Here is a 23,331-nt window from a genome sequence, read left to right as displayed (position 1 = left end):
GGGACCACCCAAGGATCATTCCTGTGAAGTTTGGTGTAATTCTGCCCAGTGGTTTTCAAGAAGAAGATTTTTTTAGAAAATCTTGACAGATGCATGACGGACGACGGACATTGAGCGGTCACAAAAGCTCACCATGATAATGTAAGTCAACAAAAAACTCCTTTACCAACTAGAGATAGGTCAAAATACACCTAAAAATTGGATTTTGTTTGTTTTTGGTTTAACACCGTTTTTCAACAATATTTCAGTCATGTAACGGCGGGCAGTTAACCTAACCAGTGTTCCTGGATTCTGTACCAGTACAAACCTGTTCTCCCCAAGTAACTGCCAACTTCCCCACATGAATCAGAGGCGGAGGACAAATGATTTCAGACACAATGTTGTTTATCAAATAGTCACGGAGAACATACGCCCTGCCCGAGGATTGAACTCACGACCCCGCGATCCTTAGACCAACGCTCTACCTACTGAGCTAAGCGGGTGGGCTCTAAAAATTGGATTGGACATTTTAACCTATTTATAGTAGTAACAACAAAGGGAAGTAATTCTAAACACAAGGGTGACTCATGGTGGTGAACATTTGTGCCAAGTTACATCAAAATCCCTCCATGTATGAAGAAGAAATGCTCCGGAAAGCCATTCTTGAATTTGACCTTTGACTTCTAAGTGTGACCTTGACCTTAGACCTAGAGACCTGGTTCTTGTGCATGACAATCCGTCTCATGGTGGTGAACATTTGTGCCAAGTTACATCAAAATCCCTCCATGCATGAAGAAGAAATGCTCAGGACTCTAAGTGTGACCTTGACCTTAGAACAAGTGACCTGGTTCTTGCGCATGATACTACATCTCATGGTGGTGAACATTTGTGCCAAGTAATATTAAAATCCCTTTAAGGATTGTTGAGTTACAGACAGGACATGAAGAAAGCCCTTTTGGCCTTTGACTTCCAAGTGTGACCTTGACCTTTCAGCTTAGGGCCAGGGTTTTGCGCATGACACATTGTCTCATCCAGGGGAATATTTGTGGCAACTGATATTTAAATCCTGTTTTACATGACAAAGTTATAGACCAGACAGGAAAAAATCCTATTGACCTTTGATTTCCAAGTGTGACCTTGACCTTTAAGCTAGGGTTCTGGATTTGCACATGACACATCGTCTCATCATGGGGAACATTTATGCCAAGTAATATTGTAATCTCTTGATGGATGACATAGTTCTGGACTGGACAAACAGACCCTATTCATGCCATGTTAACATTTGACTGCAAAGTGTGACCTTGACCTTTGAGCTAGTAGCAGTATGAGTTGTTTATCTCTGTATCAAGCAACTCAGGTTAGTTAGGGGCATCTGTGGCCAAGTGGTTGAGTTTGCTGACTTTTTGTGCATGGCATAATGTCCTATTATGGGGTACATATGTGCCAAGTAATATTAAAATCCCTTCATGGATGGCAGAGTTATGGACCGGAAGGAAAAAACCTTGTTGACCTTTGACCTCTAATTGTGACCTTGACCTCTGAGTTAGGGATCTGAGTTTTGTGCATGATAAGTCGTCTTATCAGGGGAAACATTTGTTCCAAGTAATATTAAAATCCCTTGATGAATGGCAGAGTTATGAACCGGACACGCAACAGACCCTGTTCATGCCATGTTAATATCTGACTGCCAACAGTGACCTTGACCTTTGAGCTAGGGGTCTGAAAGTTGTACACAACAAATCATCTTATTATGAGGTACAATTGTGCCAAGTAATATTAAAATCCCTTCATGGATGGCAGAGTTATGGACCGGACAGGAAAAAAGCCCTGTTGACCTCCAATTGTGACCTTGACCTTTGAGCAAGGGGTCAGGGTCTTGCGCATGACACATCATCTCATCATGGGGAACATTTGTGCCAAGTAATATTAACATCACTGAATGAATGACAGAGTTATGGACTGGACATGAAATTGTGGACAGGTGGACGGAAAAGCGCATTCCTATAGTCCCCGAAACTGGTTTTCAACCAGTAGGGGACTAATAACCTTAATGATTAATATAAATTCATCATAAAATGCTCATACCTTGTCCTCTATAGGTCTGCCTCCACAGGTCTCTAATAATCTTGTTGATTTCTGCCATCTTCATTTTGTGGTAATTCATAATGGCCCTAGATCAAAACAGACATCATTTACATCTTGTTTTTGCCAACTTCTTTCAAGAGCTGCTTAAATTTAGTATCACATAAAGTGATGAAGAAACAAACTGTTTATATGGTTCCCATTTAGCACAATTCTAACAATATTTTAGTTCAATAACAGTTGGCAGTTAACCTAGTATTCCAGGATTCTGTACCAGTATTAATCTGTTCTCTGCAACTGCCAATTTCTCCACATGCATCAGATGTGGAGGACAAATAATTTCCGATACAATGTCTTCTATCAAACTTCCGTGGAGTACTACACTAGGCCCAAGACTGAACTCATGACCCCCACAGTCCATTAATATGTGCCAAAGCAGGTAGGTATATAAAGCTCTCCCTAACTTTCTACAATACATGTATATGCCATTATTCAATGTCTGCAAATAACTTCTTTTTTTTTTCAGAACATCTTGCAAAGCAAGGGGATGGTGAAAAGATAACTAACTTGTCCGGTTCCTAAAGATAACTTGCTTATCTAGTGTTTAAAGATGACTTATTTATCTTGTGCCTAAAGATAACTTGCAAATTTAGTGCTTAAAGATAATTTACTCTAATAATATCTAGTATTTAAAGATAACTTACTTATCTAGTGCTTAAAGGTACCTTACTACTAAGTATTCTAGTGCTTAAAGATAACTTACTTATCTAGTGCCCATAGACAACTTACTTGTCAAGTGCCTAAAGATAAGTTACTTTTCCAGTGCCTAAAGATAACTTACTTTTTCAGTGCCAAAAGATAACTTACTTTTTCAGTGCCAAAATATTACTTGTGGAGTGCCCCAAAAAAACTTAGTTATCCAGTGCCTAAAGATAAATAACTTTTCCAGTGCCTAAAGATAACTTCCTTATCCAGTGTTAAAAGATAACTTACTTATCTAGTATCCAAAAGTAACATACTTATCTAGTGTCTAAAAATAACTTACTCGCCCAGTGCCTAAAGAAAACTACCTATCCAATGCCCAAAGATAACTTCCTTATCTGGTATCCAAAAGTAACTTACTTATCTAGTGTCCGAAAAAAACTTACTCGTCCAGTGCCTAAAGATAACTTCATTATCCAGTATCCAAAGATAACTTCCTTATCCAGCCTACTTATCTAGTGTTCAAAAATAACTTACTCATCCACTGCCTAAAGATAACTTCCTTATCCAGTGTCCAAAGATAACTTCCTTATCCAGTGTCCAAAGATAACCTACTTATCTAGTGTCCAAAAATAACTTATTAACCCAGTGCCTAAAAATAACCTACTTATCCAGTGTCCAAAGATAACCTACTTATCTAGTGTCCAAAAATAACTTACTAACCCAGTGCCTAAAAATAACCTACTTATCCAGTGTCCAAAGATAACCTACTTATCTAGTGTCCAAAAATAACTTACTAACCCAGTGCCTAAAAATAACCTACTTATCCAGTGTCCAAAGATAACTTACATATCTAGTGCTAAAAGATAAATTACTTATGTACTTCACAAAGAAAACTTACTTATCTAGTGCCTTGTAATACTTCTCAAGATCTCCGTTTGCCAGTTCTGTTGTCTGAAACAAAGTCACAGTAATCTAATAAACTATTTGTTTTTCATTCAGTTTGGACTTAACTCCATTTCTAAGCTGCATTTCAATTATGTTAGAGTGTTTTTAACATACAAATGTTCAAGGAGTCTGTAGAGGACCGACCTTACAAAGATGTTACAGATTAAGTTTGGTGGAGTTTGTGAGAACAATCACTTAAAATTATTTCTATTTTTAGCTCGAGTGGCCCCTAAAAGGAGCAAAGTGTCCCCATTTAAACAACACAAGGAGAGGACCTTATAATGATGCTAAAGACTAAGTTTGATGAGGATCCATCAAGTGATTCATGAGTTGTTTAAAGGTATTTCCATTTTTAGCTCTGAGGCTTCCTGGATGTATCACTTGGGTACTGTGTCTCCATAAAGAATGAATCTGAAAATTATGTATTAATGTCTTTCATATACATCTGTTATATATTTGTTGTGTTACATTTCATAATCAATTTTTACTGGTGCTATTACTTAACCATTGCACTTAAACTGATTTTTTTCGCTAGTATTTATGTATCATACTATGATCCTGTTTATGAATTTTTCAGCAAACTCTTTGTTGAGGTTTGAAATCAATATCATTGTCAATGACATCATTTGACACTCACATCATCTCCTTTATCATGTTTATTTTGAACCTGAGAAAGGTTAGAGTAGCTGAAACGAAAGTGACTTGTTTTATTCTAATACCTATATATTTTTAGCTCCAGCAGCCCCTGAAAGGACCAAGTGCCCCCATTTGAAGAAATTTGATAGAGGACTGTGTAAGAATGAGGTTTTCTATTTTTAGCTCTGGTGGACCCTTACTTGAGACAGCACCTTATTATAATGTTACAGACAAAATTTGACTAAGATCCATCAAGTGGTTCATAAAATGAAGTCACTTTAAGGTTTTTCTATTTTGGGTTCTAACAGCAATGAAATGGGACAAAGTACACCCTTCTGAATGTATCTGGAAAGGACCTTAACATGACGCTACAGATCAAGATTTGTATATCCATTAAACGGTTCATGAGTGGAAGTAGTCTTAAGGTTTTTCTATTCTTAACTTTAGCGGCCCACAAAAGGGGCCAACTGCCCCAATTTGAACAAGAGGACCATGATGGTCCTGAATCGCTCACCTGTCCCAACATGACCCAGTTTTGAACTGAGTATGACGTCGTTTTTTTTCCTATTATTTGACATAGTGACCTAGTTTTTGAGCTCATGTGACCCAGTTTTGAACCTGATCTAGATATCATAAAGATGAACATTCAGACCAATTTTCATACAGATCCCATGAAAAATATGGCCTCTAGAGAGGTCACAGGGTTTTTTCATTATTTGACCTATTGACCTAGTTATTGATGGCACGTGACCCAGTTTCAAACTTGATCTAGATATCATCAAGGTGAACATTCTGACCAATTTTCATGAAGATCCATTCAAAAGTATGGCCTCTAGAGAGGTCACAAGGTTTTTCTATTTTTAGACCTAATGACCTAGTTTTTGACCGCAGCTGACCCAGTTTCAAACCTGACCTAGATATCATCAAGATGAACATTCAGACCAAATTTCATACAGATCCCATGAAAAATATGGCCTCTAGAGGGGTCACAAGGTTTTTCTATTATTTGACCTACTGACCTAGTTTTTGAAGGCACATGACCCAGTTTCGAACTTGACCTAGATATCATCAAGGTGAACATTCTGACCAATTTTCATGAAGATCTTGTGAAAAATATGGCCTCTAGAGAGGTCACAAGGTTTTTCTATTTTTAGACCTACTGACCTAGTTTTTAACCACAGTTGACCCAGTTTCGAACTTGGCCTAGATATCATCAAGATGAACATTCAGACCAACCTTCATACAGATCCCATGAAAAATATGGCCTCTAGAGAGGTCACAAGGTTTTTTTTATTATTTGACCTACTGACCTAGTTATTAACGGCACGTGACCCAGTTTCGAACCTGACCTAGACATCATCAAGGTGAACATTCTGACCAATTTTCATGAAGATCCATTCAAAAGTATGACCTCTAGAGAGGTCATAAGGTTTTTCTATTTTTAGACCTATTGACCTAGTTTTTGACCGCAGCTGACCCAGTTTCGAACTTGACCTAGATATCATCAAGATGAACATTCAGACCAACTTTCATACAGATCCCATGAAAAATATGGCCACTAGAGAGGTCACAAGGTTTTTCTATTATTTGACCTACTGACCTAGTTTTTGATGGCACGTGACCCAGTTTCGAACTTGACCTAGATATCATCAAGATGAACATTCAGACCAAATTTCATACAGATCCCATGAAAAATATGGCCTCTAGAGAGGTCACAAGGTTTTTCTATTATTTGACCTACTGACCTAGTTTTTGAAGGCACGTGACCCAGTTTCGAACTTGACCTAGATATCATCAAGGTGAACATTCTGACCAATTTTCATGAAGATCTTGTGAAAAATATGGCCTCTAGAGAGGTCACAAGGTTTTTCTATTTTTAGACCTACTGACCTAGTTTTTGACCACACGTGACCCAGTTTCGAACTTGACCTAGATATCATCAAGATGAACATTTTGACCAACTTTCATAAAGATCCCATGAAAAATGTGACCTCTAGAGAGGTCACAAGCAAAAGTTTACGCACGGACGCACGGACGGACGACGGACGCTGCGCGATCACAAAAGCTCACACTGTCACTTTGTGACATGTGAGCTAAAAATCTAAGACAGGACCTTGCAGGAATGCTATAGATCAAGTTTGGTGTAATTTTGACCAGTACTTTTAGAGGAGATGTTCAAGTTAAAATGTTGACAATGCGGATGGATGATATACAACAGACCATCAGCCTATACTAATACATGTAGCTCACCCTGAACAAAGTCCAGGTGAGCTAAAAAGAGATAAGACAATACGAAATTTTCTCACCCTTTTATCTATCATCTTGTTGCGGTACTTCTCGTCCGCCCCTTTATACATGTCTGTCTGTAACTCCCTTTTAGTTCCTCTAATCTGGTTCTCCAACTCTGTTTGCCGACCTTCAGCAGTGTGACGCTGTAACATACAGCAAGATATTTCAACATTATTCTATCTGTCAATATGGGATTCCATGTTGCTTTCAAGTGCTTAAAAGCCTCATAATAAACATAAGTAAAGAATTTGTAAGACAATCAATGTAAAAAGACATATTTGTCACCACATCTTGTCCAAAAGTTTGGGTCCTGATCAGGTTTAGGAGCACTGACTTCAGGCACTGCTGGGCATCTAGGCAGAAACACTGACTTTCCCCAATCCAAATGGATGACTTCCTTACATGACAACCAGAGCAAGACCTGAACTCAAAGAGGTGATCGAGGGGCAAGTGATTACAGTCAGGGTCCATAACCACATGTCAAAGAGGTCCCTTCATAATAGGAGTTTTCAACAGTCGAAAAGTTACCTCTTTTCTTAAGTTTTCCATCTCTCGTTCCAGACGACTTTGCTCCCTACATATGTAAGCCACATCTACATTCCCGAGTTTACTCTTCAGGTCGGCAATCATTCTACTAATCTCCTCTATTTCTTTCTGTTTATTTCTCAAGTTCAGATTATTCTGAAGATTAAGTTCTCGAACCTGAAGGAGTAAGTATTTATTAATGAACAGACCCTAACGTTCATTCCATGAAGCTCAACCATTTAATCTGTAAGTGCATGATGTAGATGAAAATACATTTAGCTAGTTGAATAATCCATTTCTAATTAATTACCAGTGTGCCTCACATACCCCTAGGGATGAAGTCTCATGGAGAAATGGTTTCATTCAAACCAGTTTTAGATAATGGATTTCTGAGCTAAATGCTGTGTTATTTACCGTCTCTAAAAACCAATGTTGGTTGGCATTTCACAAAATTGGTATATTGGTATGTCTGTTAAATACTTCACTTATTTTTGATTTTGCCAAAGGAGTGACTATCATTGAAAAGAATATTAAAAAGCATAATACACCTCATGCCATTTTGTCTCTTAAATGTCACATATTTCATGCCGTAAATGTCACATATTTCATGTATTAAATGTCACATATTTAATGTCATAAATGCCACATATTTCATGAAGCCCATTTTTCCATGTCATAGATTTCTGTCACCTATGACTTTGTGGTCCATGGAGGCTGCATTTTAGGAATGTGGCTTTTATATAAATTTAACCCTGCTTTTTTCAGCTTCCCCCAACACCCCAACCCTTTCTCTATCCCATCCCCATCTTTATATCTTTGCATATAGTTAAAATGGACATGTTGTTGGATTTTTGAAGCAACCCGGCTGCTATATCTTTTCAATAATGTTTCTATTTTGTTTTCGTTTAAGGTGCCATAACTCTGGAACCCATGATAGGATCTGGCCAGTTTCCGAAAGGAACCAAGATATTATGCCAATACAAGTTGTGTGCAAGACACAAAACTTAAACCAGTCCAAAAGGGGGCATAATTTGCCCAAAAGACATGTCAGAGTTATGGGACTTGACCCAGTGAGGTTGGTAATAGACCTAGAAAAAGAAAAAAATAAGTTTCAAAGCTATATGCCTTTAAATGATAGCCATATGTACTTGCATGCAAAACTTTCACCAAGGTGTGACGCCGACGCCAGGGTGAGTAGAATAGCTAGACTATTCTTCGAATAGTAAAGCTAAAAATGTAATAAAATGTTTGATAACTAAACAAGCAACTGCATTGCTAAACAATCACCTTTTGTGTAGAGATGTCTTTTCTTAATTTATCTATGTTAGTCACGGCCTCCTTTAATTCTTTGTCTATGGAGATCATTTCCCTTTCAATCTGATCTTTGTTATCACGACTTCTCTTCAGTCGGTCTGCTTTACCAGACTGATTGTAACTGTAACAGAAATATTCCAGACTGATTGTAACACAGAGATGTACTGTAACAAAAAGATATAGCAAACTGACTGCAACTGTAACACAGCTATACCAGACTCATTGTAAATGTAACAGAGATATATCAGAATGAATGTAACTGTATAAGATATAAATCAGACTAATTGTAACTGTAACAGTGTTATACCACACTGATCATAAATGTAACAGAGATATACCAGACTAAGTGTAACTGTAACACAGATATTAAAGCATTACTGTCAATGTAACAGAGATACACCAGACTGATTGTTAATGTAACAGTGATATATCAGACTTACTGTAATTGTAACTGAAATAAATCAGATTGATTGTAACTGAAACAGAGATATGACAGACTGATTGTAACTGCAATAGAAATATACCAGATTGATTTTTACTTGACAGAGATATGCCAGCCTGTTATAATTGCAACAGAGATTGTAAACGTAACAGATATACTTGACTGATTGTAAATGTAAAAGAGATATACCAGAATGAGTGTAATTGTAATATATATAAATCAGACTGATTGTAACTGTAACAGAAATATACCAGACTGATTGTAACCGCATCATAGCATTAAAAAGCTGATTGTAAATGTAACAGAGATTCAAATGTAACAGATTTACCAGAATGATTGTAAATGTAACAAAGATATAACAGAAAGATATAAATCAGACTGATTGTAACTGTAATAGAGATATACCAGACTGATTGTTACTGTAATAAAGATGTTTAAGGCTGATAGTAAATATAATAGCGATACACCAGACCAATTGTAACTGTAACAGATATAAGACAGACAGATTGTAACTGTAACAGAGATATACCAGACTGATTGTAACTGTAACAGATATACCAGACTGACTGTAACTGTAACAGAGATATACCAGACTGACAGTAACTGTAACAGAGATAAACCAGACTGATTGTAACGGTAACAGAGATATACAAGACTGATCGTAATTGTAACAGAGATATACCAGACTGATTGTTACTGTAACAGAGATACATCAGACTGACTGTTACTGTAACAGAGATATATACAAAACTGATGGTAACTGTAACAGAGATATACCAGACTGACTGTTACTGTAACAGAGATATATACCAGACTAACTGTAACTGTAACAGAGATATATACAAAACTGATGGTAACTGTAACAGAGATATACAATACTGATTGTAACTGTAACAGAGATATACCAGACTGTAATTGTAACTGAAACAAGAGCCATGTTAGACATGGCCAATCCCCCCGCCAGGCATATTATAATTGAAGGCTAAAGTTCCTGGCAAGTTAGTGTCTGAAAGTATTCATTTTGGGAAAAGCTTTGAAGAACCGTTTAGTTGTGGTCCACATCAGAGATTTTAAAGATGTGGAAGAAAGAATTATTCAGTGGTGAGGTGGTTTACTGCTAAATTTTATTAATTTTCATGAACAGTATAGCTATGATGTTTTTCTATATGGCTACTGTAAAAAGAAGGAATGGAAAGCTAACAGGGAACAAGAGTGCCAGAATGTCACAATATATGCCAGTCACAGCAAATTTCTTTTTTCTAGCAGCTGTATTTGCAAAATTAATGGAATTTTAGTTTTGTGGTTGTTTAGTAATCATTGTATGTCTTTTGTTTTTCTAAGTCCACAAAAAACTCCTTACCAGGTAGAGTTATCTTAAAATACACCTAAAATTGGAAAGTAACATCCATGTTGTACCACAGAAAAGTGGTCTTGTTTTTTCCCTATGGTCAATTATAAAAATGTTACAACATAAGATATTTATAGTAACAACTAAGGGAAGTTAATCTTTATAAAAAAAAAAAAAAAAAAAAAATTGTAAGTCCACACAAAAGTCTTTACTAGGTAAAGATTGGTCAAAATACACCTCAAAATTGGATGTAGCATGCATGTTGTACTACAGAAAAGTGGTCTCGATTTTTCCCTACGACTAGTAATGAAAAAGTTACAATAAAAGCTATTTAAAGTAACAACAAAGGGAAGTAATTCTAAAGAACGGAACTGCGCATGACACTTCGTCTCATGCTGATGTATAATTGTGCCAAGTTACATCAAAATCCCTCCATGCATGAAAAAGAAATGCTTCAGACAAAGTCATTCTTGTATCTGACCTTTGGCCTCTAAGTGTGACCTTGACCTTAGACCAAGGGACCTGGATCTTGCGCATGACACTCTGTCTCGTGGTGGTGAACATTTGTGCCAAGTTATATCAAAATCCTTCTATGCATGAAGAAGAAGTGCTCCGGACAAGGTTTTCATTCTTGTATCCTTTGACCTCTAAGTGTGACCTTGACCTTAGAACTAGGGACCTGGTTCTTGCGCATGACACTTCATCTCGTGGTGGTGAACATTTGTGCCAAGATTTATCAAAATCCCTCCATGCATGAAAGAGATATGTTCCGGATAAATTTTTTAAAGAAAATATGACAAAGGGGAATAACTCTAAAAAATAGGCAAGGTACAGTTATTGTTCTTGCACACTGCACTTCCTCGCAATGTGTTCTATCAGTGTATGAAGTTTGAAGAAAATCCCTCCAGTACTTTTGGAGTTATGCTCCGGACAATTTTTTTTAAGAAAATATGATAAAGGGGAATAACTAAAAAAAATAGGCAAGGTAGAGTTATTGTTCTTGCACACTGCACTTCCTCCCAATGTGTTCTATCAGTGTATGAAGTTTGAAGAAAATCCCTCTAATAGTTTTGGAGTTATGCTCCGGACAAATTTTTTTAAGAAATTATGATAAAGGGGAATAACTCAAAAAATAGGCAAGGTAGAGTTATTGTTCTTGCACACTGCACTTCCTCCCAATGTGTTCTATCAGTGTATGAAGTTTGAAGAAAATCCCTCTAGTACTTTTGGAGTTATGCTCCGGACAAAGATCGTTGCGGACGCACGGACGGACGGACGGAGAGCATTTCTAATATCCCCTTCGCCTTTGGCGGGGGGATAAATAAATCAGATTGATTGTAACTGAAACAGAGATATGACAGACTGATTGTAACTGCAATAGAAATATACCAGATTGATTTTTACTTGACAGAGATATGCCAGCCTGTTATAACTGCAACAGAGATTGTAAATGTAACAGATATACTTGACTGATTGTAAATGTAAAAGAGATATACCAGAATGAGTGTAATTGTAATATATATAAATCAGACTGATTGTAACTGTAACAGAAATATACCAGACTGATTGTAACCGCAACATAGCATTAAAAAGCTGATTGTAAAAGTAACAGAGATTCAAAATGTCAGACTGATTGTAAATGTAACAAAGATATAACAGAAAGATATAAATCAGACTGATTGTAACTGTAATAGAGATATACCAGACTGATTGTTACTGTAATAAAGATGTTTAAGGCTGATAGTAAATATAATAGCGATACACCAGACCAATTGTAACTGTAACAGATATAAGACAGACAGATTGTAACTGTAACAGAGATATACCAGACTGATTGTAACTGTAACAGATATACCAGACTGACTGTAACAGAGATATACAAGACTGACAGTAACTGTAACAGAGATAAACCAGACTGACTGTAACTGTAACAGAGATATACAAGACTGATCGTAATTGTAACAGAGATATACCAGACTGATTGTTACTGTAACAGAGATACATCAGACTGACTGTTACTGTAACAGAGATATATACAAAACTGATGGTAACTGTAACAGAGATATACCAGACTGACTGTTACTGTAACAGAGATATATACCAGACTAACTGTAACTGTAACAGAGATATATACAAAACTGATGGTAACTGTAACAGAGATATACAATACTGATTGTAACTGTAACAGAGATATACCAGACTGAACGTAACTGTTACAGAGAGATACAAAACTGATGGTAACTGTAACAGAGATATACCAGACTGACTGTTACTGTAACATAGATATATACCAGACTGACCGTTACTGTAACAGAGATATACAAGTTTGATTATAACAGATATATATCAGACTGATTGTAACTGCAATACAGATCTTAACAGTTTTAATGTGAAAGATAAATGGTTATTATCAACAAGAGGGTCATGATGACCCTTTATCGCTCATCTAAGTAATATGAGCTACATGTTTCAAATGTCAAACTGATGCTAAAATATTAAGAAAGTAGGTCAGTAGGTCACATTCATGGTCACTAAAAGTCAGTTTTAAGATCGGAGTGCAAAACTGTACATGTCTTCCAAATTTCAAGGCTGTATCTTAAAAAAACAAGAAAGTAATTCAGTAAGTCAAGGTCACAGTCAGGTGACCCCTAATCACTTAGGGTCATCAGGTAATTATAATTAAACAGTCTAGGAAATATGATCTGATAGTTTTTTAAGTATTTTTTCCTACATAACTCATATAACAAGTGACCAGCAGGGTGGGGCCTCTTTTCACCCAAGGAGCTTAATTTGAACACTCTTGTTAGAGATCCACTAGGCAATGCTACATACCAAATATCAAAGGCCTAGGCCTTGAGCTTTCAGACAAGAAGATTTTTCAAGTTTTTTCCTATATAAGTCTATGTTAAATTTGGGACCCAAGGGCAGAGACTCTTTTCATCCAATGGGCATGATTTGAACAATTTTGGTAGAGGACCACTAGGCAATGCAACATACCAAATATCAAAAGCCTATGCCTTGCAGTTTCAGGCAAGAAGATTTTTAAAGTTTTTTCCTATATAAGTCTATGTAAAACTTGAGACCCCCCAGGGCAGGACCTCTTTTCACCCATGGGTAATAATTTTAACAATCTTGGTAGAGGACCATAAGGAAATGCTTCATACCAAATATCAAAGGCCTAGGTCTTGTGGTTTCAGACGAGAAGATTTTTTTATTTTTCCGTATATAAGTCTATGTAAAACCTGGGACCCCCAGGGCGGGGCTTCTTTTCATCCCAGGGGCACAATTTGAATAATCTTCATAGAGGACCATTAGCTGATGTCACATGCCAAATATCAAGGCTCTACGCCTTGCGGTTTTGGACAAGATTTTTAGAATAAATTCCTGTTGGTTGCCATGGCAACCAAAGTTCTGCATGGAATTCAATTCTTTGAATAATTTTGAAAGGGGGCCACCCAAGGATCATTCCTGTGAAGTTTGGTGTAATTCTGCCTAGTGGTTTTCAAGAAGAAGATTTTTTTAGAAAATGTTGACGGACACACGACAAATGTTGGATGACAGACATTGAGCAGCCATAAAAGCTCACCATGAGCCTTTGGCTCAGGTGAGCTAAAAACTCAATTAATTTAGTTGATTTCATAAAAACTACTTTCACTTAAAAGCATATTCGTTTTTTTTCTTATGTTTTTCTTTTAACATAACAGGAGCTAGGTCTTTTTCAACAGAATTACAGTTCTTCAGCAGATATAAACTTACCAAAGTTTCGTTTTTGTAGGGCTTTATTATATATATAAGTCACACTGAAGTTTTAGGTTGTATGGCAACATTCCAGCTTTTGATGGTACCCCCAGACATTATTTAAGGCACCCAGGTAGAATCATCGACATTCCATCAACCCGCTGGATGACTTTGCTACATGTAAGAACTCTTTACCCAAAAGAAGTAATGGGAAAAGGATTCAAAGTCAGCAAACTCAACCACTTGGCCACGGATGCCCCAAACTAACCTAAGTTGCATGATATAGAGATAAACAGCTCATACTGCTACTATAAGATATGTTAGACTGGAAATGATGACATTTACATTTCTGGAAGTATAACAAAATTTTAACAAACCTTTTAATATCAAGATTAAAATTTTTCACCCGAATTTCATTGCCTCTCACTATTTCTTCCTGAAAAGATATTAAACAATCTTAAATGAACACATGAATTGCATTCAGGCAAAAACATATTAGTCTTAGGAATTCTATGAATTGACCTCTGAGTGTGACCTTGATATTTGAGCTATGGGTCTAGGTGGTGTGCATGACAAGTTGTCTCAATATGGGAAAACTTTGTGTCCAAAAAAAATTATTCACTGTCATCAATCATAGCAAAAACAAACAAGAGACTACTTTTGAACAAGAGGGTCATGATGACCCTGAATCACTCACCTGAGTATATTGAACCACATGTTTCAAATGGAAAACTGCAATTACTATATGCCCACCCAAGAGGGAAGGTGGGGGGGGGGGGGGGGGGGGGGCTTTAACAATCTACAAGTACATTGTGTATTAACTTCACATTTTTTGCACAAAGAGGATGAAAACCAAAACCGTAGTCACACTTTATAGTTTGTTTCTCAATTCTTTTACTTAATGAGAATTTCATGTTATGCTGCAAATAATGAATTGAAACATTACGTTGTATTTGTCTTTGTAATGTCAAAATGACGTAAGATGTCATTTTCATTTATGGGTCTGCTTTCTGCAGTGAGATTAAATTTGTTTTAAATGTGTACTTCAGTGTAAAAAAGCATAACAAGAGGACCATGATGGTCCTGAATCGCTCACCTATCCCCACATGACCCAGTGTTGAACAGAGTATGACGTAGTTATTTCTATTACTTGACATAGTGACCTAGTTTTTGAGCACATGTGACCTAGATATCATCAAGATAAAAAATTCTGACCAATTTTCATGAAGATCCATTGAAAAATATGACCTCTAGAGAGGTCACAAGGTTTTTCTATTATCTGACCTAATGACCTAGTTTTTGAAGGCACGTGACCCATGTTTAAACTTGACCTAGATATCATCAAGGTGAACATTCTCACCAATTTTCATGAAGATCTCGTGAAAAATATGGCCTCTAGAGAGGTCACAAGGTTTTTCTATTTTTCGACCTTCTGACCTAGTTTTTGACCGCACATGACCCAGTTACAAACTTGGCCTAGATATCATCAAGCTGAACATTCTCACCAATTTTCATGAAGTTCCATTGAGAAATATGGCCTCAAGAGACATCACAAGGTTTTTCTATTTTTAGACCTACTGACCTAGTTTTTGACCGCACGTAACCCAGTTTTGAACTTGACCTAGGTATCATCAAGGTGAACATTCTCACCTATATTCATGAAGATCTCATGAAAAATATGGCCTCTAGAGAGGTCACAAGGTTTTTCTATTTTTAGACCTACTGACCTAGTTTTTGACCCCACGTGACCCAGTTTCAAACCTGACCTAGATATCATCAAGGTGAACATTCTGACCAATTTTCATGAAAATCCACTGAGAAATATGGCTTCAAGAGAGGTCACAAAGTTTTTCTATTTTTAGATCTACTGACCTAGTTTTTGACCCCAAGTGACCCAGTTTCAAACTTGACCTAGATATCATCAAGGTGAACATTCTGACCAATATTCATGAAGATCTCATGAAAAATATGGCCTCTAGAGAGGTCACAAGGTTTTTCTATTTTTAGACCTACTGACCTAGTTTTTGACCCCACGTGACCCAGTTTCGAACTTGACCTAGATATCATCAAGGTGAACATTCTGACCAATTTTCATGAAGATCTCATGAAAAATATGGCCTCTAGAGAGGTCACAAGGTTTTTCTATTTTTAGATCTACTGACCTAGTTTTTGATCGCACATGACCCAGTTTCAAACTTGACCTAGATATCATCAAGATGAACATTCTGACCAACTTTCATAAAGATCCCATGAAAAAATGTGACCTCTAGAGTGGTCACAAGCAAAAGTTTACGGACGGACGGACGAACGGACGACGCGCAATCACAAAAGCTCACCTTGTCACTTCGTTACAGGTGAGCTAAAAAAAACCCTCTATAAACTTGAAAAAAGATTATCAACAGAAACATTTAACTTTGCTAATTCTTAATCATTTTAGTACACAGTATCATTCTATGTCAATTATAAAACCTGTTACAAGTTTTGAACAGACTTAATCAAACCGAGTCTGCTATTCTTGGTTGCATTCTATACTTCCAAAGGATCTTTTTACAGAATTTATTAGTATACTTTTGAGTAAGCATCAAATTCAGCACCTGAAGCTTAATCTGATAACTTCAAGTCAAATGTCTTTTATCGCTGCGCATGAATCTCACTGCGTTATCTTATTTTAACGCAACCCAAGTCTTAACTTTTAAAATGTGTCAAGCAAGAACATATTAATTAAATGAAAGAATACTCACCTTAGCTTTAGCAGTTTCCAACATTTTCTCTTTCTCCTTTAATAACTTTTCCTTATTTGATCTTTATTTGTCCATCTTGCTCTAAAATAAAGACATCATGTGTTTTTTTTTAACTATCTTTATGGTGCGTTTTTCAGTCTGAACACAGAGGACTTTCTTCATTAGTTACCTTCTTGGTCAAGTTAATACAGTCAAACCTGTGTTAAAGACAACATGCAGACAGAGACCACCTGACTTTAAAGACTACTTGTTTATTTCAGATTTTAACATCTGAGTCGCACCATGAGAAAACCAACCTAGTGCGTTTGCGACCAGCACGGATCCAGACTAGCCTGTTCATCCGCTCAGTCTGGTAAGGATCCATACTGTTCACTTTCAAACCCTATTGCAATTAGAGAAACTGTTAGCGAACAGTATGGATCCTGACCAGACTGCGTGGATGCGCAGGGTGGTCTGGATCCATGCTGGTTGCAAACACACTATGTTGGTTTTATCATGGCGCGGCTCAATTTTGTATTGAATAAGACCACAAGGAAATAAAGATAGTCTGGCACTCATTTTTGGTCTTAATAAGCTTGTTTGACTGTATTCTGCCAAACGTTACAGAGACACTACTGGAAAACTTCAATCCTATCAAAGAATCAGTAAACATTTTACAGAAAAAGAAAAAGTAACAACTAAAGTTTCTATCTGTGGCCACATTTAAACTACTTTCATCTGAAGTTGCTCTGCACAGTTTACCTGCAGTTAAATAATAATCATAGAAATAAACTAGAGCTAATGTACTCCCCCCCTCCCCACCCCTACATGTACTGACACAGTACATTGCAATTTGATGCACACAATATTGCATAATTATGTGGACTGTATGTACATAGACTCTATGTTTATAGTATAGTAACAAAAAACAAAGTCCCATAACTCTGCAGTATATTTTTCTGAAAGTACCTAACATGCACCATACACAAGTAAGGTTGGCACTGATCACTTGTGTGAAGTTTCATTGAATTATGTACAATGGTTCGGGAGATTAGGCGCGCACAAGATCGCATATGCAGACTCTTATGTATACAGTATATCAACAAAAAACAAAGTCCCATAACTGTGCAGATTTTTTTCCTGAAGGAACCTAACATGCACCATGCACAACTAGGGTTACTACCGATCACTTGTGTGAAGTTTCATTAAATTGTGTGCATGGGTTCAGGAGAGTTAGAAAGCACAAGACTGCATATGCAGACTCTATGTATATAGTATAATAACAAAAAGCAAAGTCCTGTAACTCTGCAATTTTTTTTTCTGGAATAACCTAACATGCACCATGCACAACTACTGTCTGTTGTTACTGATCACTTGTGTGAAGTTTCATTAAATTGTGTCAAGGGGATGAGGAGAGTTGGTGCGCACAAGATTGTGTCTACAGACAGACGAACAAACAACCTGTAACCAGTTTACCCCCCAACCCTCTTACAACAATTCTGTTTAGGGGGTACAAAAACGTTTGAGGTAAGGTGTTGCTATTTTGGATTTGTGAAATTTGACATTTAATAGGTTACCTGCAGGGGCTTCAACTTTTTTGCTGTATCCTGAAAAAGAAATTTTAATCATTACTTAAGTAGTAAATAACCCCAATCCCCCATTCTCCCCCCTCACCACTCGAAAAAAAAAAGAAAAGAAAAAAGAATGAACAATCAAAAATGGGAGATAATTAAACAAGAGGACCAAATGGGCCTAATTCACTGACCCCCGAGGATGATCACGACGTTTAGATCAACTTCTAATCAACTTTGAAGAACACATACTAAGCAGTTCATTAGAGGTTATTCAAAGGGTTTTCTATTTTTTACTGTGATCAGTCAAGCAGAACCACTAAATAAATTTGAGACAGGACCTTACAAAGATGAGACAGTCTAAGTTTTGCAATGATCCATCAAGCGGTTTATGTGAAGAAATTGTTTAAACTTTTTTTTCTGTTTTTATCTCTGGCACCCCTTTAACCCAGTCAAACTAAACCATTTTAAGAAATTTGAGAGACTCAGGGGACCTTACAAGGATGCCTTAGACCAAGTTGTGTGATGATACATCAAGCGGTTCATGAAAAGAAGTTGTTTAAAAGTTTTTCTATTTTAGGCTCCATTGGTTCCCAAAACAAGTCAAGCAGAACACTTTGAACAAAGCTGAGAGAGAACCTTTCAAGTTTGGTGATGATCCATCAAGTGGTACACAAGTTGTATAAAGGTAAAACACTAATGCTAGACAACACCCCTGAACATTTGGTTCTGGTGATTAAAAAGAAAGTAAGGCTGAATTCTGGTTCTTGTACAATGCACTTCCACTCAATGCCTTCTATTATTGTGTTGAGTTTTAACAAAATTCCTCTAATAGATTTGGGGTTATACTCCAAACAAGAGGACCATGATGGCCCTAGATTGCTCACCTGAGTTACACTGCTTGTATCATGTTGCATTATGTAATGATATTGAAGTTCACCTTTCTAACATATATTTTATGGATTTTTTAGCAAAGAATACTGTGAATGTGCCGAATGTACAATTTTGTATTGCCTGACAAAAAATCTTTAAACTGTACTTAAACCACATTTTGTCATTAAATACTTAAGCCTACCTTTATATCTTTTTCATGCACCTTATTTTCAGATTCCAAGTTTGCCTTGTCCTCTTCAAGTTTGCTCCTCTGTTGAAGGTCACTCCTGATGCCCAACGTCTCCTCCTTCAAGCTGTTGACAACGGTCCTTAGAACATGTACCTGCTCCAAGTGGTCCACAAACTTCTGGAGCTTGTGATCCAGACTGCTGGTAGCTGAACCTCTGTCAAGGCAAATTGTGATTCATAAATACAACTGTAAAAAAGCAATTCTACTGAAAAGTTTATTAGTCATTTAGCTAGGGACATCTATGGCATATCTACCAAGCCTTGGCGTTTTTCTCATAATCAATAATAAAGCCAAACATGACAATCCAGAAAATCTTGGCCCTGTGCCAACTTGAAGGTTCTGCTGCAGTGTTTTTTTCAATGTTGGCTTCCTCTATGTAGGAACATACTGGCAATAGTCAATTGTTCTACTGATGTATGGTAAAGATCAATAGGATCCTTTCCCATATATTTAACTTTTTTTTCTTTTCAGCTCAAGTAAAACAAGAGCACCGCCTTGCGGGTGCTGACGCTCATCTGATTTTTTTTGTATAATAGAAATGTTGTCCTACCCATGATTTTCTAAGTCTAAAAAGAGCCATAAATCTTGCAAAAAGCAGGATGGAGTTATGTTTCTTGCTGTACAGGGTCAGCTTATGATGGTGAACAAGTGTTGCAAGTTTTAAAGCAATAGCTTTGATAGTTTAGGATAAAAGCTGACCTAAACATAAAACTTAACCAAGAAATCTGATTTTCTAAGTCCAAAAGGGGCAATAATTCTTGCAAAAAGCAAGATGGAGTTATGTTTCTTGATGTACAGGGTCTGCTTATGATAATGAACAAGTATTCCAAGTTTCAAAGCAATAGCTTTGATAGTTTAAGAGAAAAGTTGACCTAAACATAAAATTTAACCAAGAAATCTGATATTTTCTAAGTACAAAAGGGGCCATAAATCTTGCAAAAAGCAAAATGGAGTTATGTTTCTTGCTATACAGGGTCAGCTTATGATGGTGAACAAGTCTTCCAAGTTTCAAAGCAATAGCTTTGATAGTTTAGGAGAAAAGCTGACCTAAACATAAAACTTAACCAGGCAACGCCGACGCAGACGCCGACGCCGACAACCGCTCAAGTGATGACAATAACTCATCATTTTTTTCAAAAAATCAGATGAGCTAAAAAGAATAATGCCAAGAAAACAGTCAAACACACTTTTTGGAATGTTGGAAAAATGCAGATGTTTACATTCACTATATATTTTGTACAGAAAGGAAAAAAAGATTTTAATTTTTTTAAAATAAAATCAAAAACACTGGGGCTATGATATCAAGGATGGCCCTTCCACGAGATTGCATTCATGACCTGATGTTTCACAAAAAAATCATGAAAAGTATAGTTTATCATTACTTACTTTTAAACTTCATTTTCTGACTATTTAATAATCTGTGCTGCACAATGAAACGTTGGCAATGGGAAAGAGCTAGTGGGGTACCAGTAATTTATAGATTCTAAGACTGCAATAATGACACCTACACTTTGACCTGCAGATCTTCTTTTTCATCAATGACCATCTGTAGTGTTCTTCCAGAATCTAGAAACAGACATTACAGGTCACTAATACTAATTTCACCCAAGACCAAAAGAAAAATTAAAAATTTTCATTTTTTTTATGTGATGTACATTACGTATGTTAAAAACTTCCTACATATCATTTTCCTCTCTGAACAATGTTCCTACATCAAGGATTAAAAAAAACACTCATGTTATCTCCTATGGAGATTTTTAAAGTTCTGCCATCTCACTTATGTTTCAGTCCATCCTGATTAAAGGTGACTTTTGAGGCATACTTTTATTACTGATATTGCCAAAATGACTATTGTAATACTTCTGTCACTGCTGTAAACTATTGCAATATTATATGAGCCGTGCCATGAGAAAACCAACATAGTGGGTTTGCGACCAGCATGAATCCAGACCAGCCTGCGCATCCGCGCAGTCTGGTCAGGATCCATGCTATTCGCTTTTAAAGCGTACTGCAATTAGAGAAATCGTTAGCGAACAGCATGGATCCTGACCAGACTGCGCAGATGCGCAGTCTGGTCTGGATCCATGCTGGTCGCAAACGCACTATGTTGGTTTTCTCATGACACGGCTCATATATTTATTATACCTCACTTTTGTCTACAATGATAAAATCCCATTACCCGAGAAAGAGATATTTTGACTATAAAAAACATTCTCAACCTTTTTGACACGTGACCAAGCGAAAGTGACTGTCAGGTCATGTGAACGCGCTGATATTTTGAATGTCATATAAAGGCAAATAACTGCTTCAAATTTTTAGCCAAATCATGAAATGATTGCCTCCCTTGTACACATATAGTAGTGACATCACTTTTCAATGTGTACAAAGGCGATTCAGACGAAAGATGAAACTGTCGAATTAAATGAATTAGAAACATTTTTTATATTTTTTTTGTGTACTTAATTTTGTTCGTTATAATAAAACAAATACCATATGGCAGCATGTGTGACATTGATATTGTCAACCCTCGAAACAGAATGTCACCACTCGACTTTCGCCTCGGGTGACATTCTGCCCTCTGGTTGACAATATCAATGTCACACACGCTGCCATATGATATTTATATAATTATAGCATTTCAAAATCGGGCCAGCGGTTTCTGAGGAGAAGATTTTTAACGTTTTTCCTTTTGGTGTCTGTGGCAACCAGAATTCCGTATGGATCACTTAGATTTGAAGGAATCTAACAGGTACATTTCTGTGAAGTTTGGTTGAAACTGGCATAATACTTTAGGAGATGTTCTTTAAAAAGAAATTGTTGATGACAGACATATGGATGACGGACAGATGAATGATGAATGGATGGAAAGCAGCATTCAAAGATCCTAAAAGCTCACCATGAGCACTTTGTACTACAGTAAAGTTCCGCTTTTTTCCCTCTAGAATTTAATGGTCTCAAGGTCCGAAAATGCGACCAGTCCGCTATTACGTAATACGACCACTTTTTAAAGAACCAAACTGTCAAATTGTGTCGTTTTTGGTCTCTTTAATGCGACTGCTCAACAATTATTGGGTGTCAACTAATTACCGGTTATTCACGGACTGTTTCATTTTGCAACATTACCTAAGGATGGTTTACGACATGCGGCAGGGACGTGTGAAAAACAAAATAAGTGACCGAGTAATGGCAAGTTGATTGTTTATTGTTTGTTTATATCATGTGGCATTACTGATTGTTCATTCAGTTAAAACTATGTAACGAAACTGAAGTGTATTGATTCGGCACATGTATAAATTAATTAGATAATTGGAATTGCAGCAAGTGGTAATTGTACCCGATTTTCGGATGAGCAAGCAATTAAACTAATTATGTTTTGAGTGAAATTTTACTTTAATAGGATATGAATGTTCCAAAATCATTGCATTATTGCATCTTACAAAATTCAATCTTTTAATAAAATTTAATTTTGAATGATAAAAATTGAAGAACGTAGTCAAAACTTGTTTAAATGTCTGTGCTGTGTTAGGAGAAGAGGGAGGAGGGGTTGCGTAAGAGCGGGTAATTAGACATTTTATTTTAGTGCAATGTATTAGAGATTAACTGACAAACATAGGTTTATTCTATAACATGGATTTTTTTTCTGAGTATCGTTTTGTAGGGTCTCCATAATAAGACCGACTCGATAATAAGACCACTTTTATCAGTCCCTCGAGTGGTCTTAATAGCGGAACTTCACTGTACTTTGTAGGTGAGCTAACAAGACAAGAGAAAATTGGTTGGAACTGGGTTCTATGAAGGTAAAAATATGTTTCTGCACAAACTATCATAAATATCGATGCTTATTATGAGGACACTTGAAAATCGCAATCCATCAACAGTCTGATCTATTGTTACACCTCTAATCATGATAGTAT

The 23,331-nt window shown here is 36.7% G+C and overlaps 1 protein-coding gene across 2 annotated transcripts in view; it reads right to left on the bottom strand.

Moving 5' to 3' along the window:
* The window catches only part of LOC128557132 (DNA repair protein RAD50-like), a 53,221-nt gene that overhangs the window by 10,416 nt on the left and 19,474 nt on the right, over positions 1-23,331 (bottom strand). Inside the window, exons 1-10 of one of the 2 annotated variants that reach the window (XM_053543940.1) lie at positions 20,804-20,926; positions 19,370-19,571; positions 18,301-18,330; positions 16,745-16,825; positions 14,381-14,439; positions 8,449-8,596; positions 7,165-7,338; positions 6,654-6,779; positions 3,665-3,717; positions 2,065-2,150 (exon numbers count right to left, since the gene is read on the bottom strand). In XM_053543940.1, the coding sequence (XP_053399915.1) occupies positions 2,065-2,150; positions 3,665-3,717; positions 6,654-6,779; positions 7,165-7,338; positions 8,449-8,596; positions 14,381-14,439; positions 16,745-16,768 (670 nt within the window). In that variant the 5' untranslated portion in view covers positions 16,769-16,825; positions 18,301-18,330; positions 19,370-19,571; positions 20,804-20,926. Of the gene's footprint in view, positions 1-2,064; positions 2,151-3,664; positions 3,718-6,653; positions 6,780-7,164; positions 7,339-8,448; positions 8,597-14,380; positions 14,440-16,744; positions 16,826-18,300; positions 18,331-19,369; positions 19,572-20,803; positions 20,984-23,331 lie in introns of those variants that run through there. The other variant, XR_008371058.1, reaches the window with a different exon arrangement.

This window comes from Mercenaria mercenaria, chromosome 5, assembly GCF_021730395.1.
Source record: "Mercenaria mercenaria strain notata chromosome 5, MADL_Memer_1, whole genome shotgun sequence".
NCBI lineage: Eukaryota > Metazoa > Mollusca > Bivalvia > Venerida > Veneridae > Mercenaria > Mercenaria mercenaria.
Note: the sequence above shows the minus strand (reverse complement) of the source record. Positions and strands in the feature narration are given on the sequence as shown.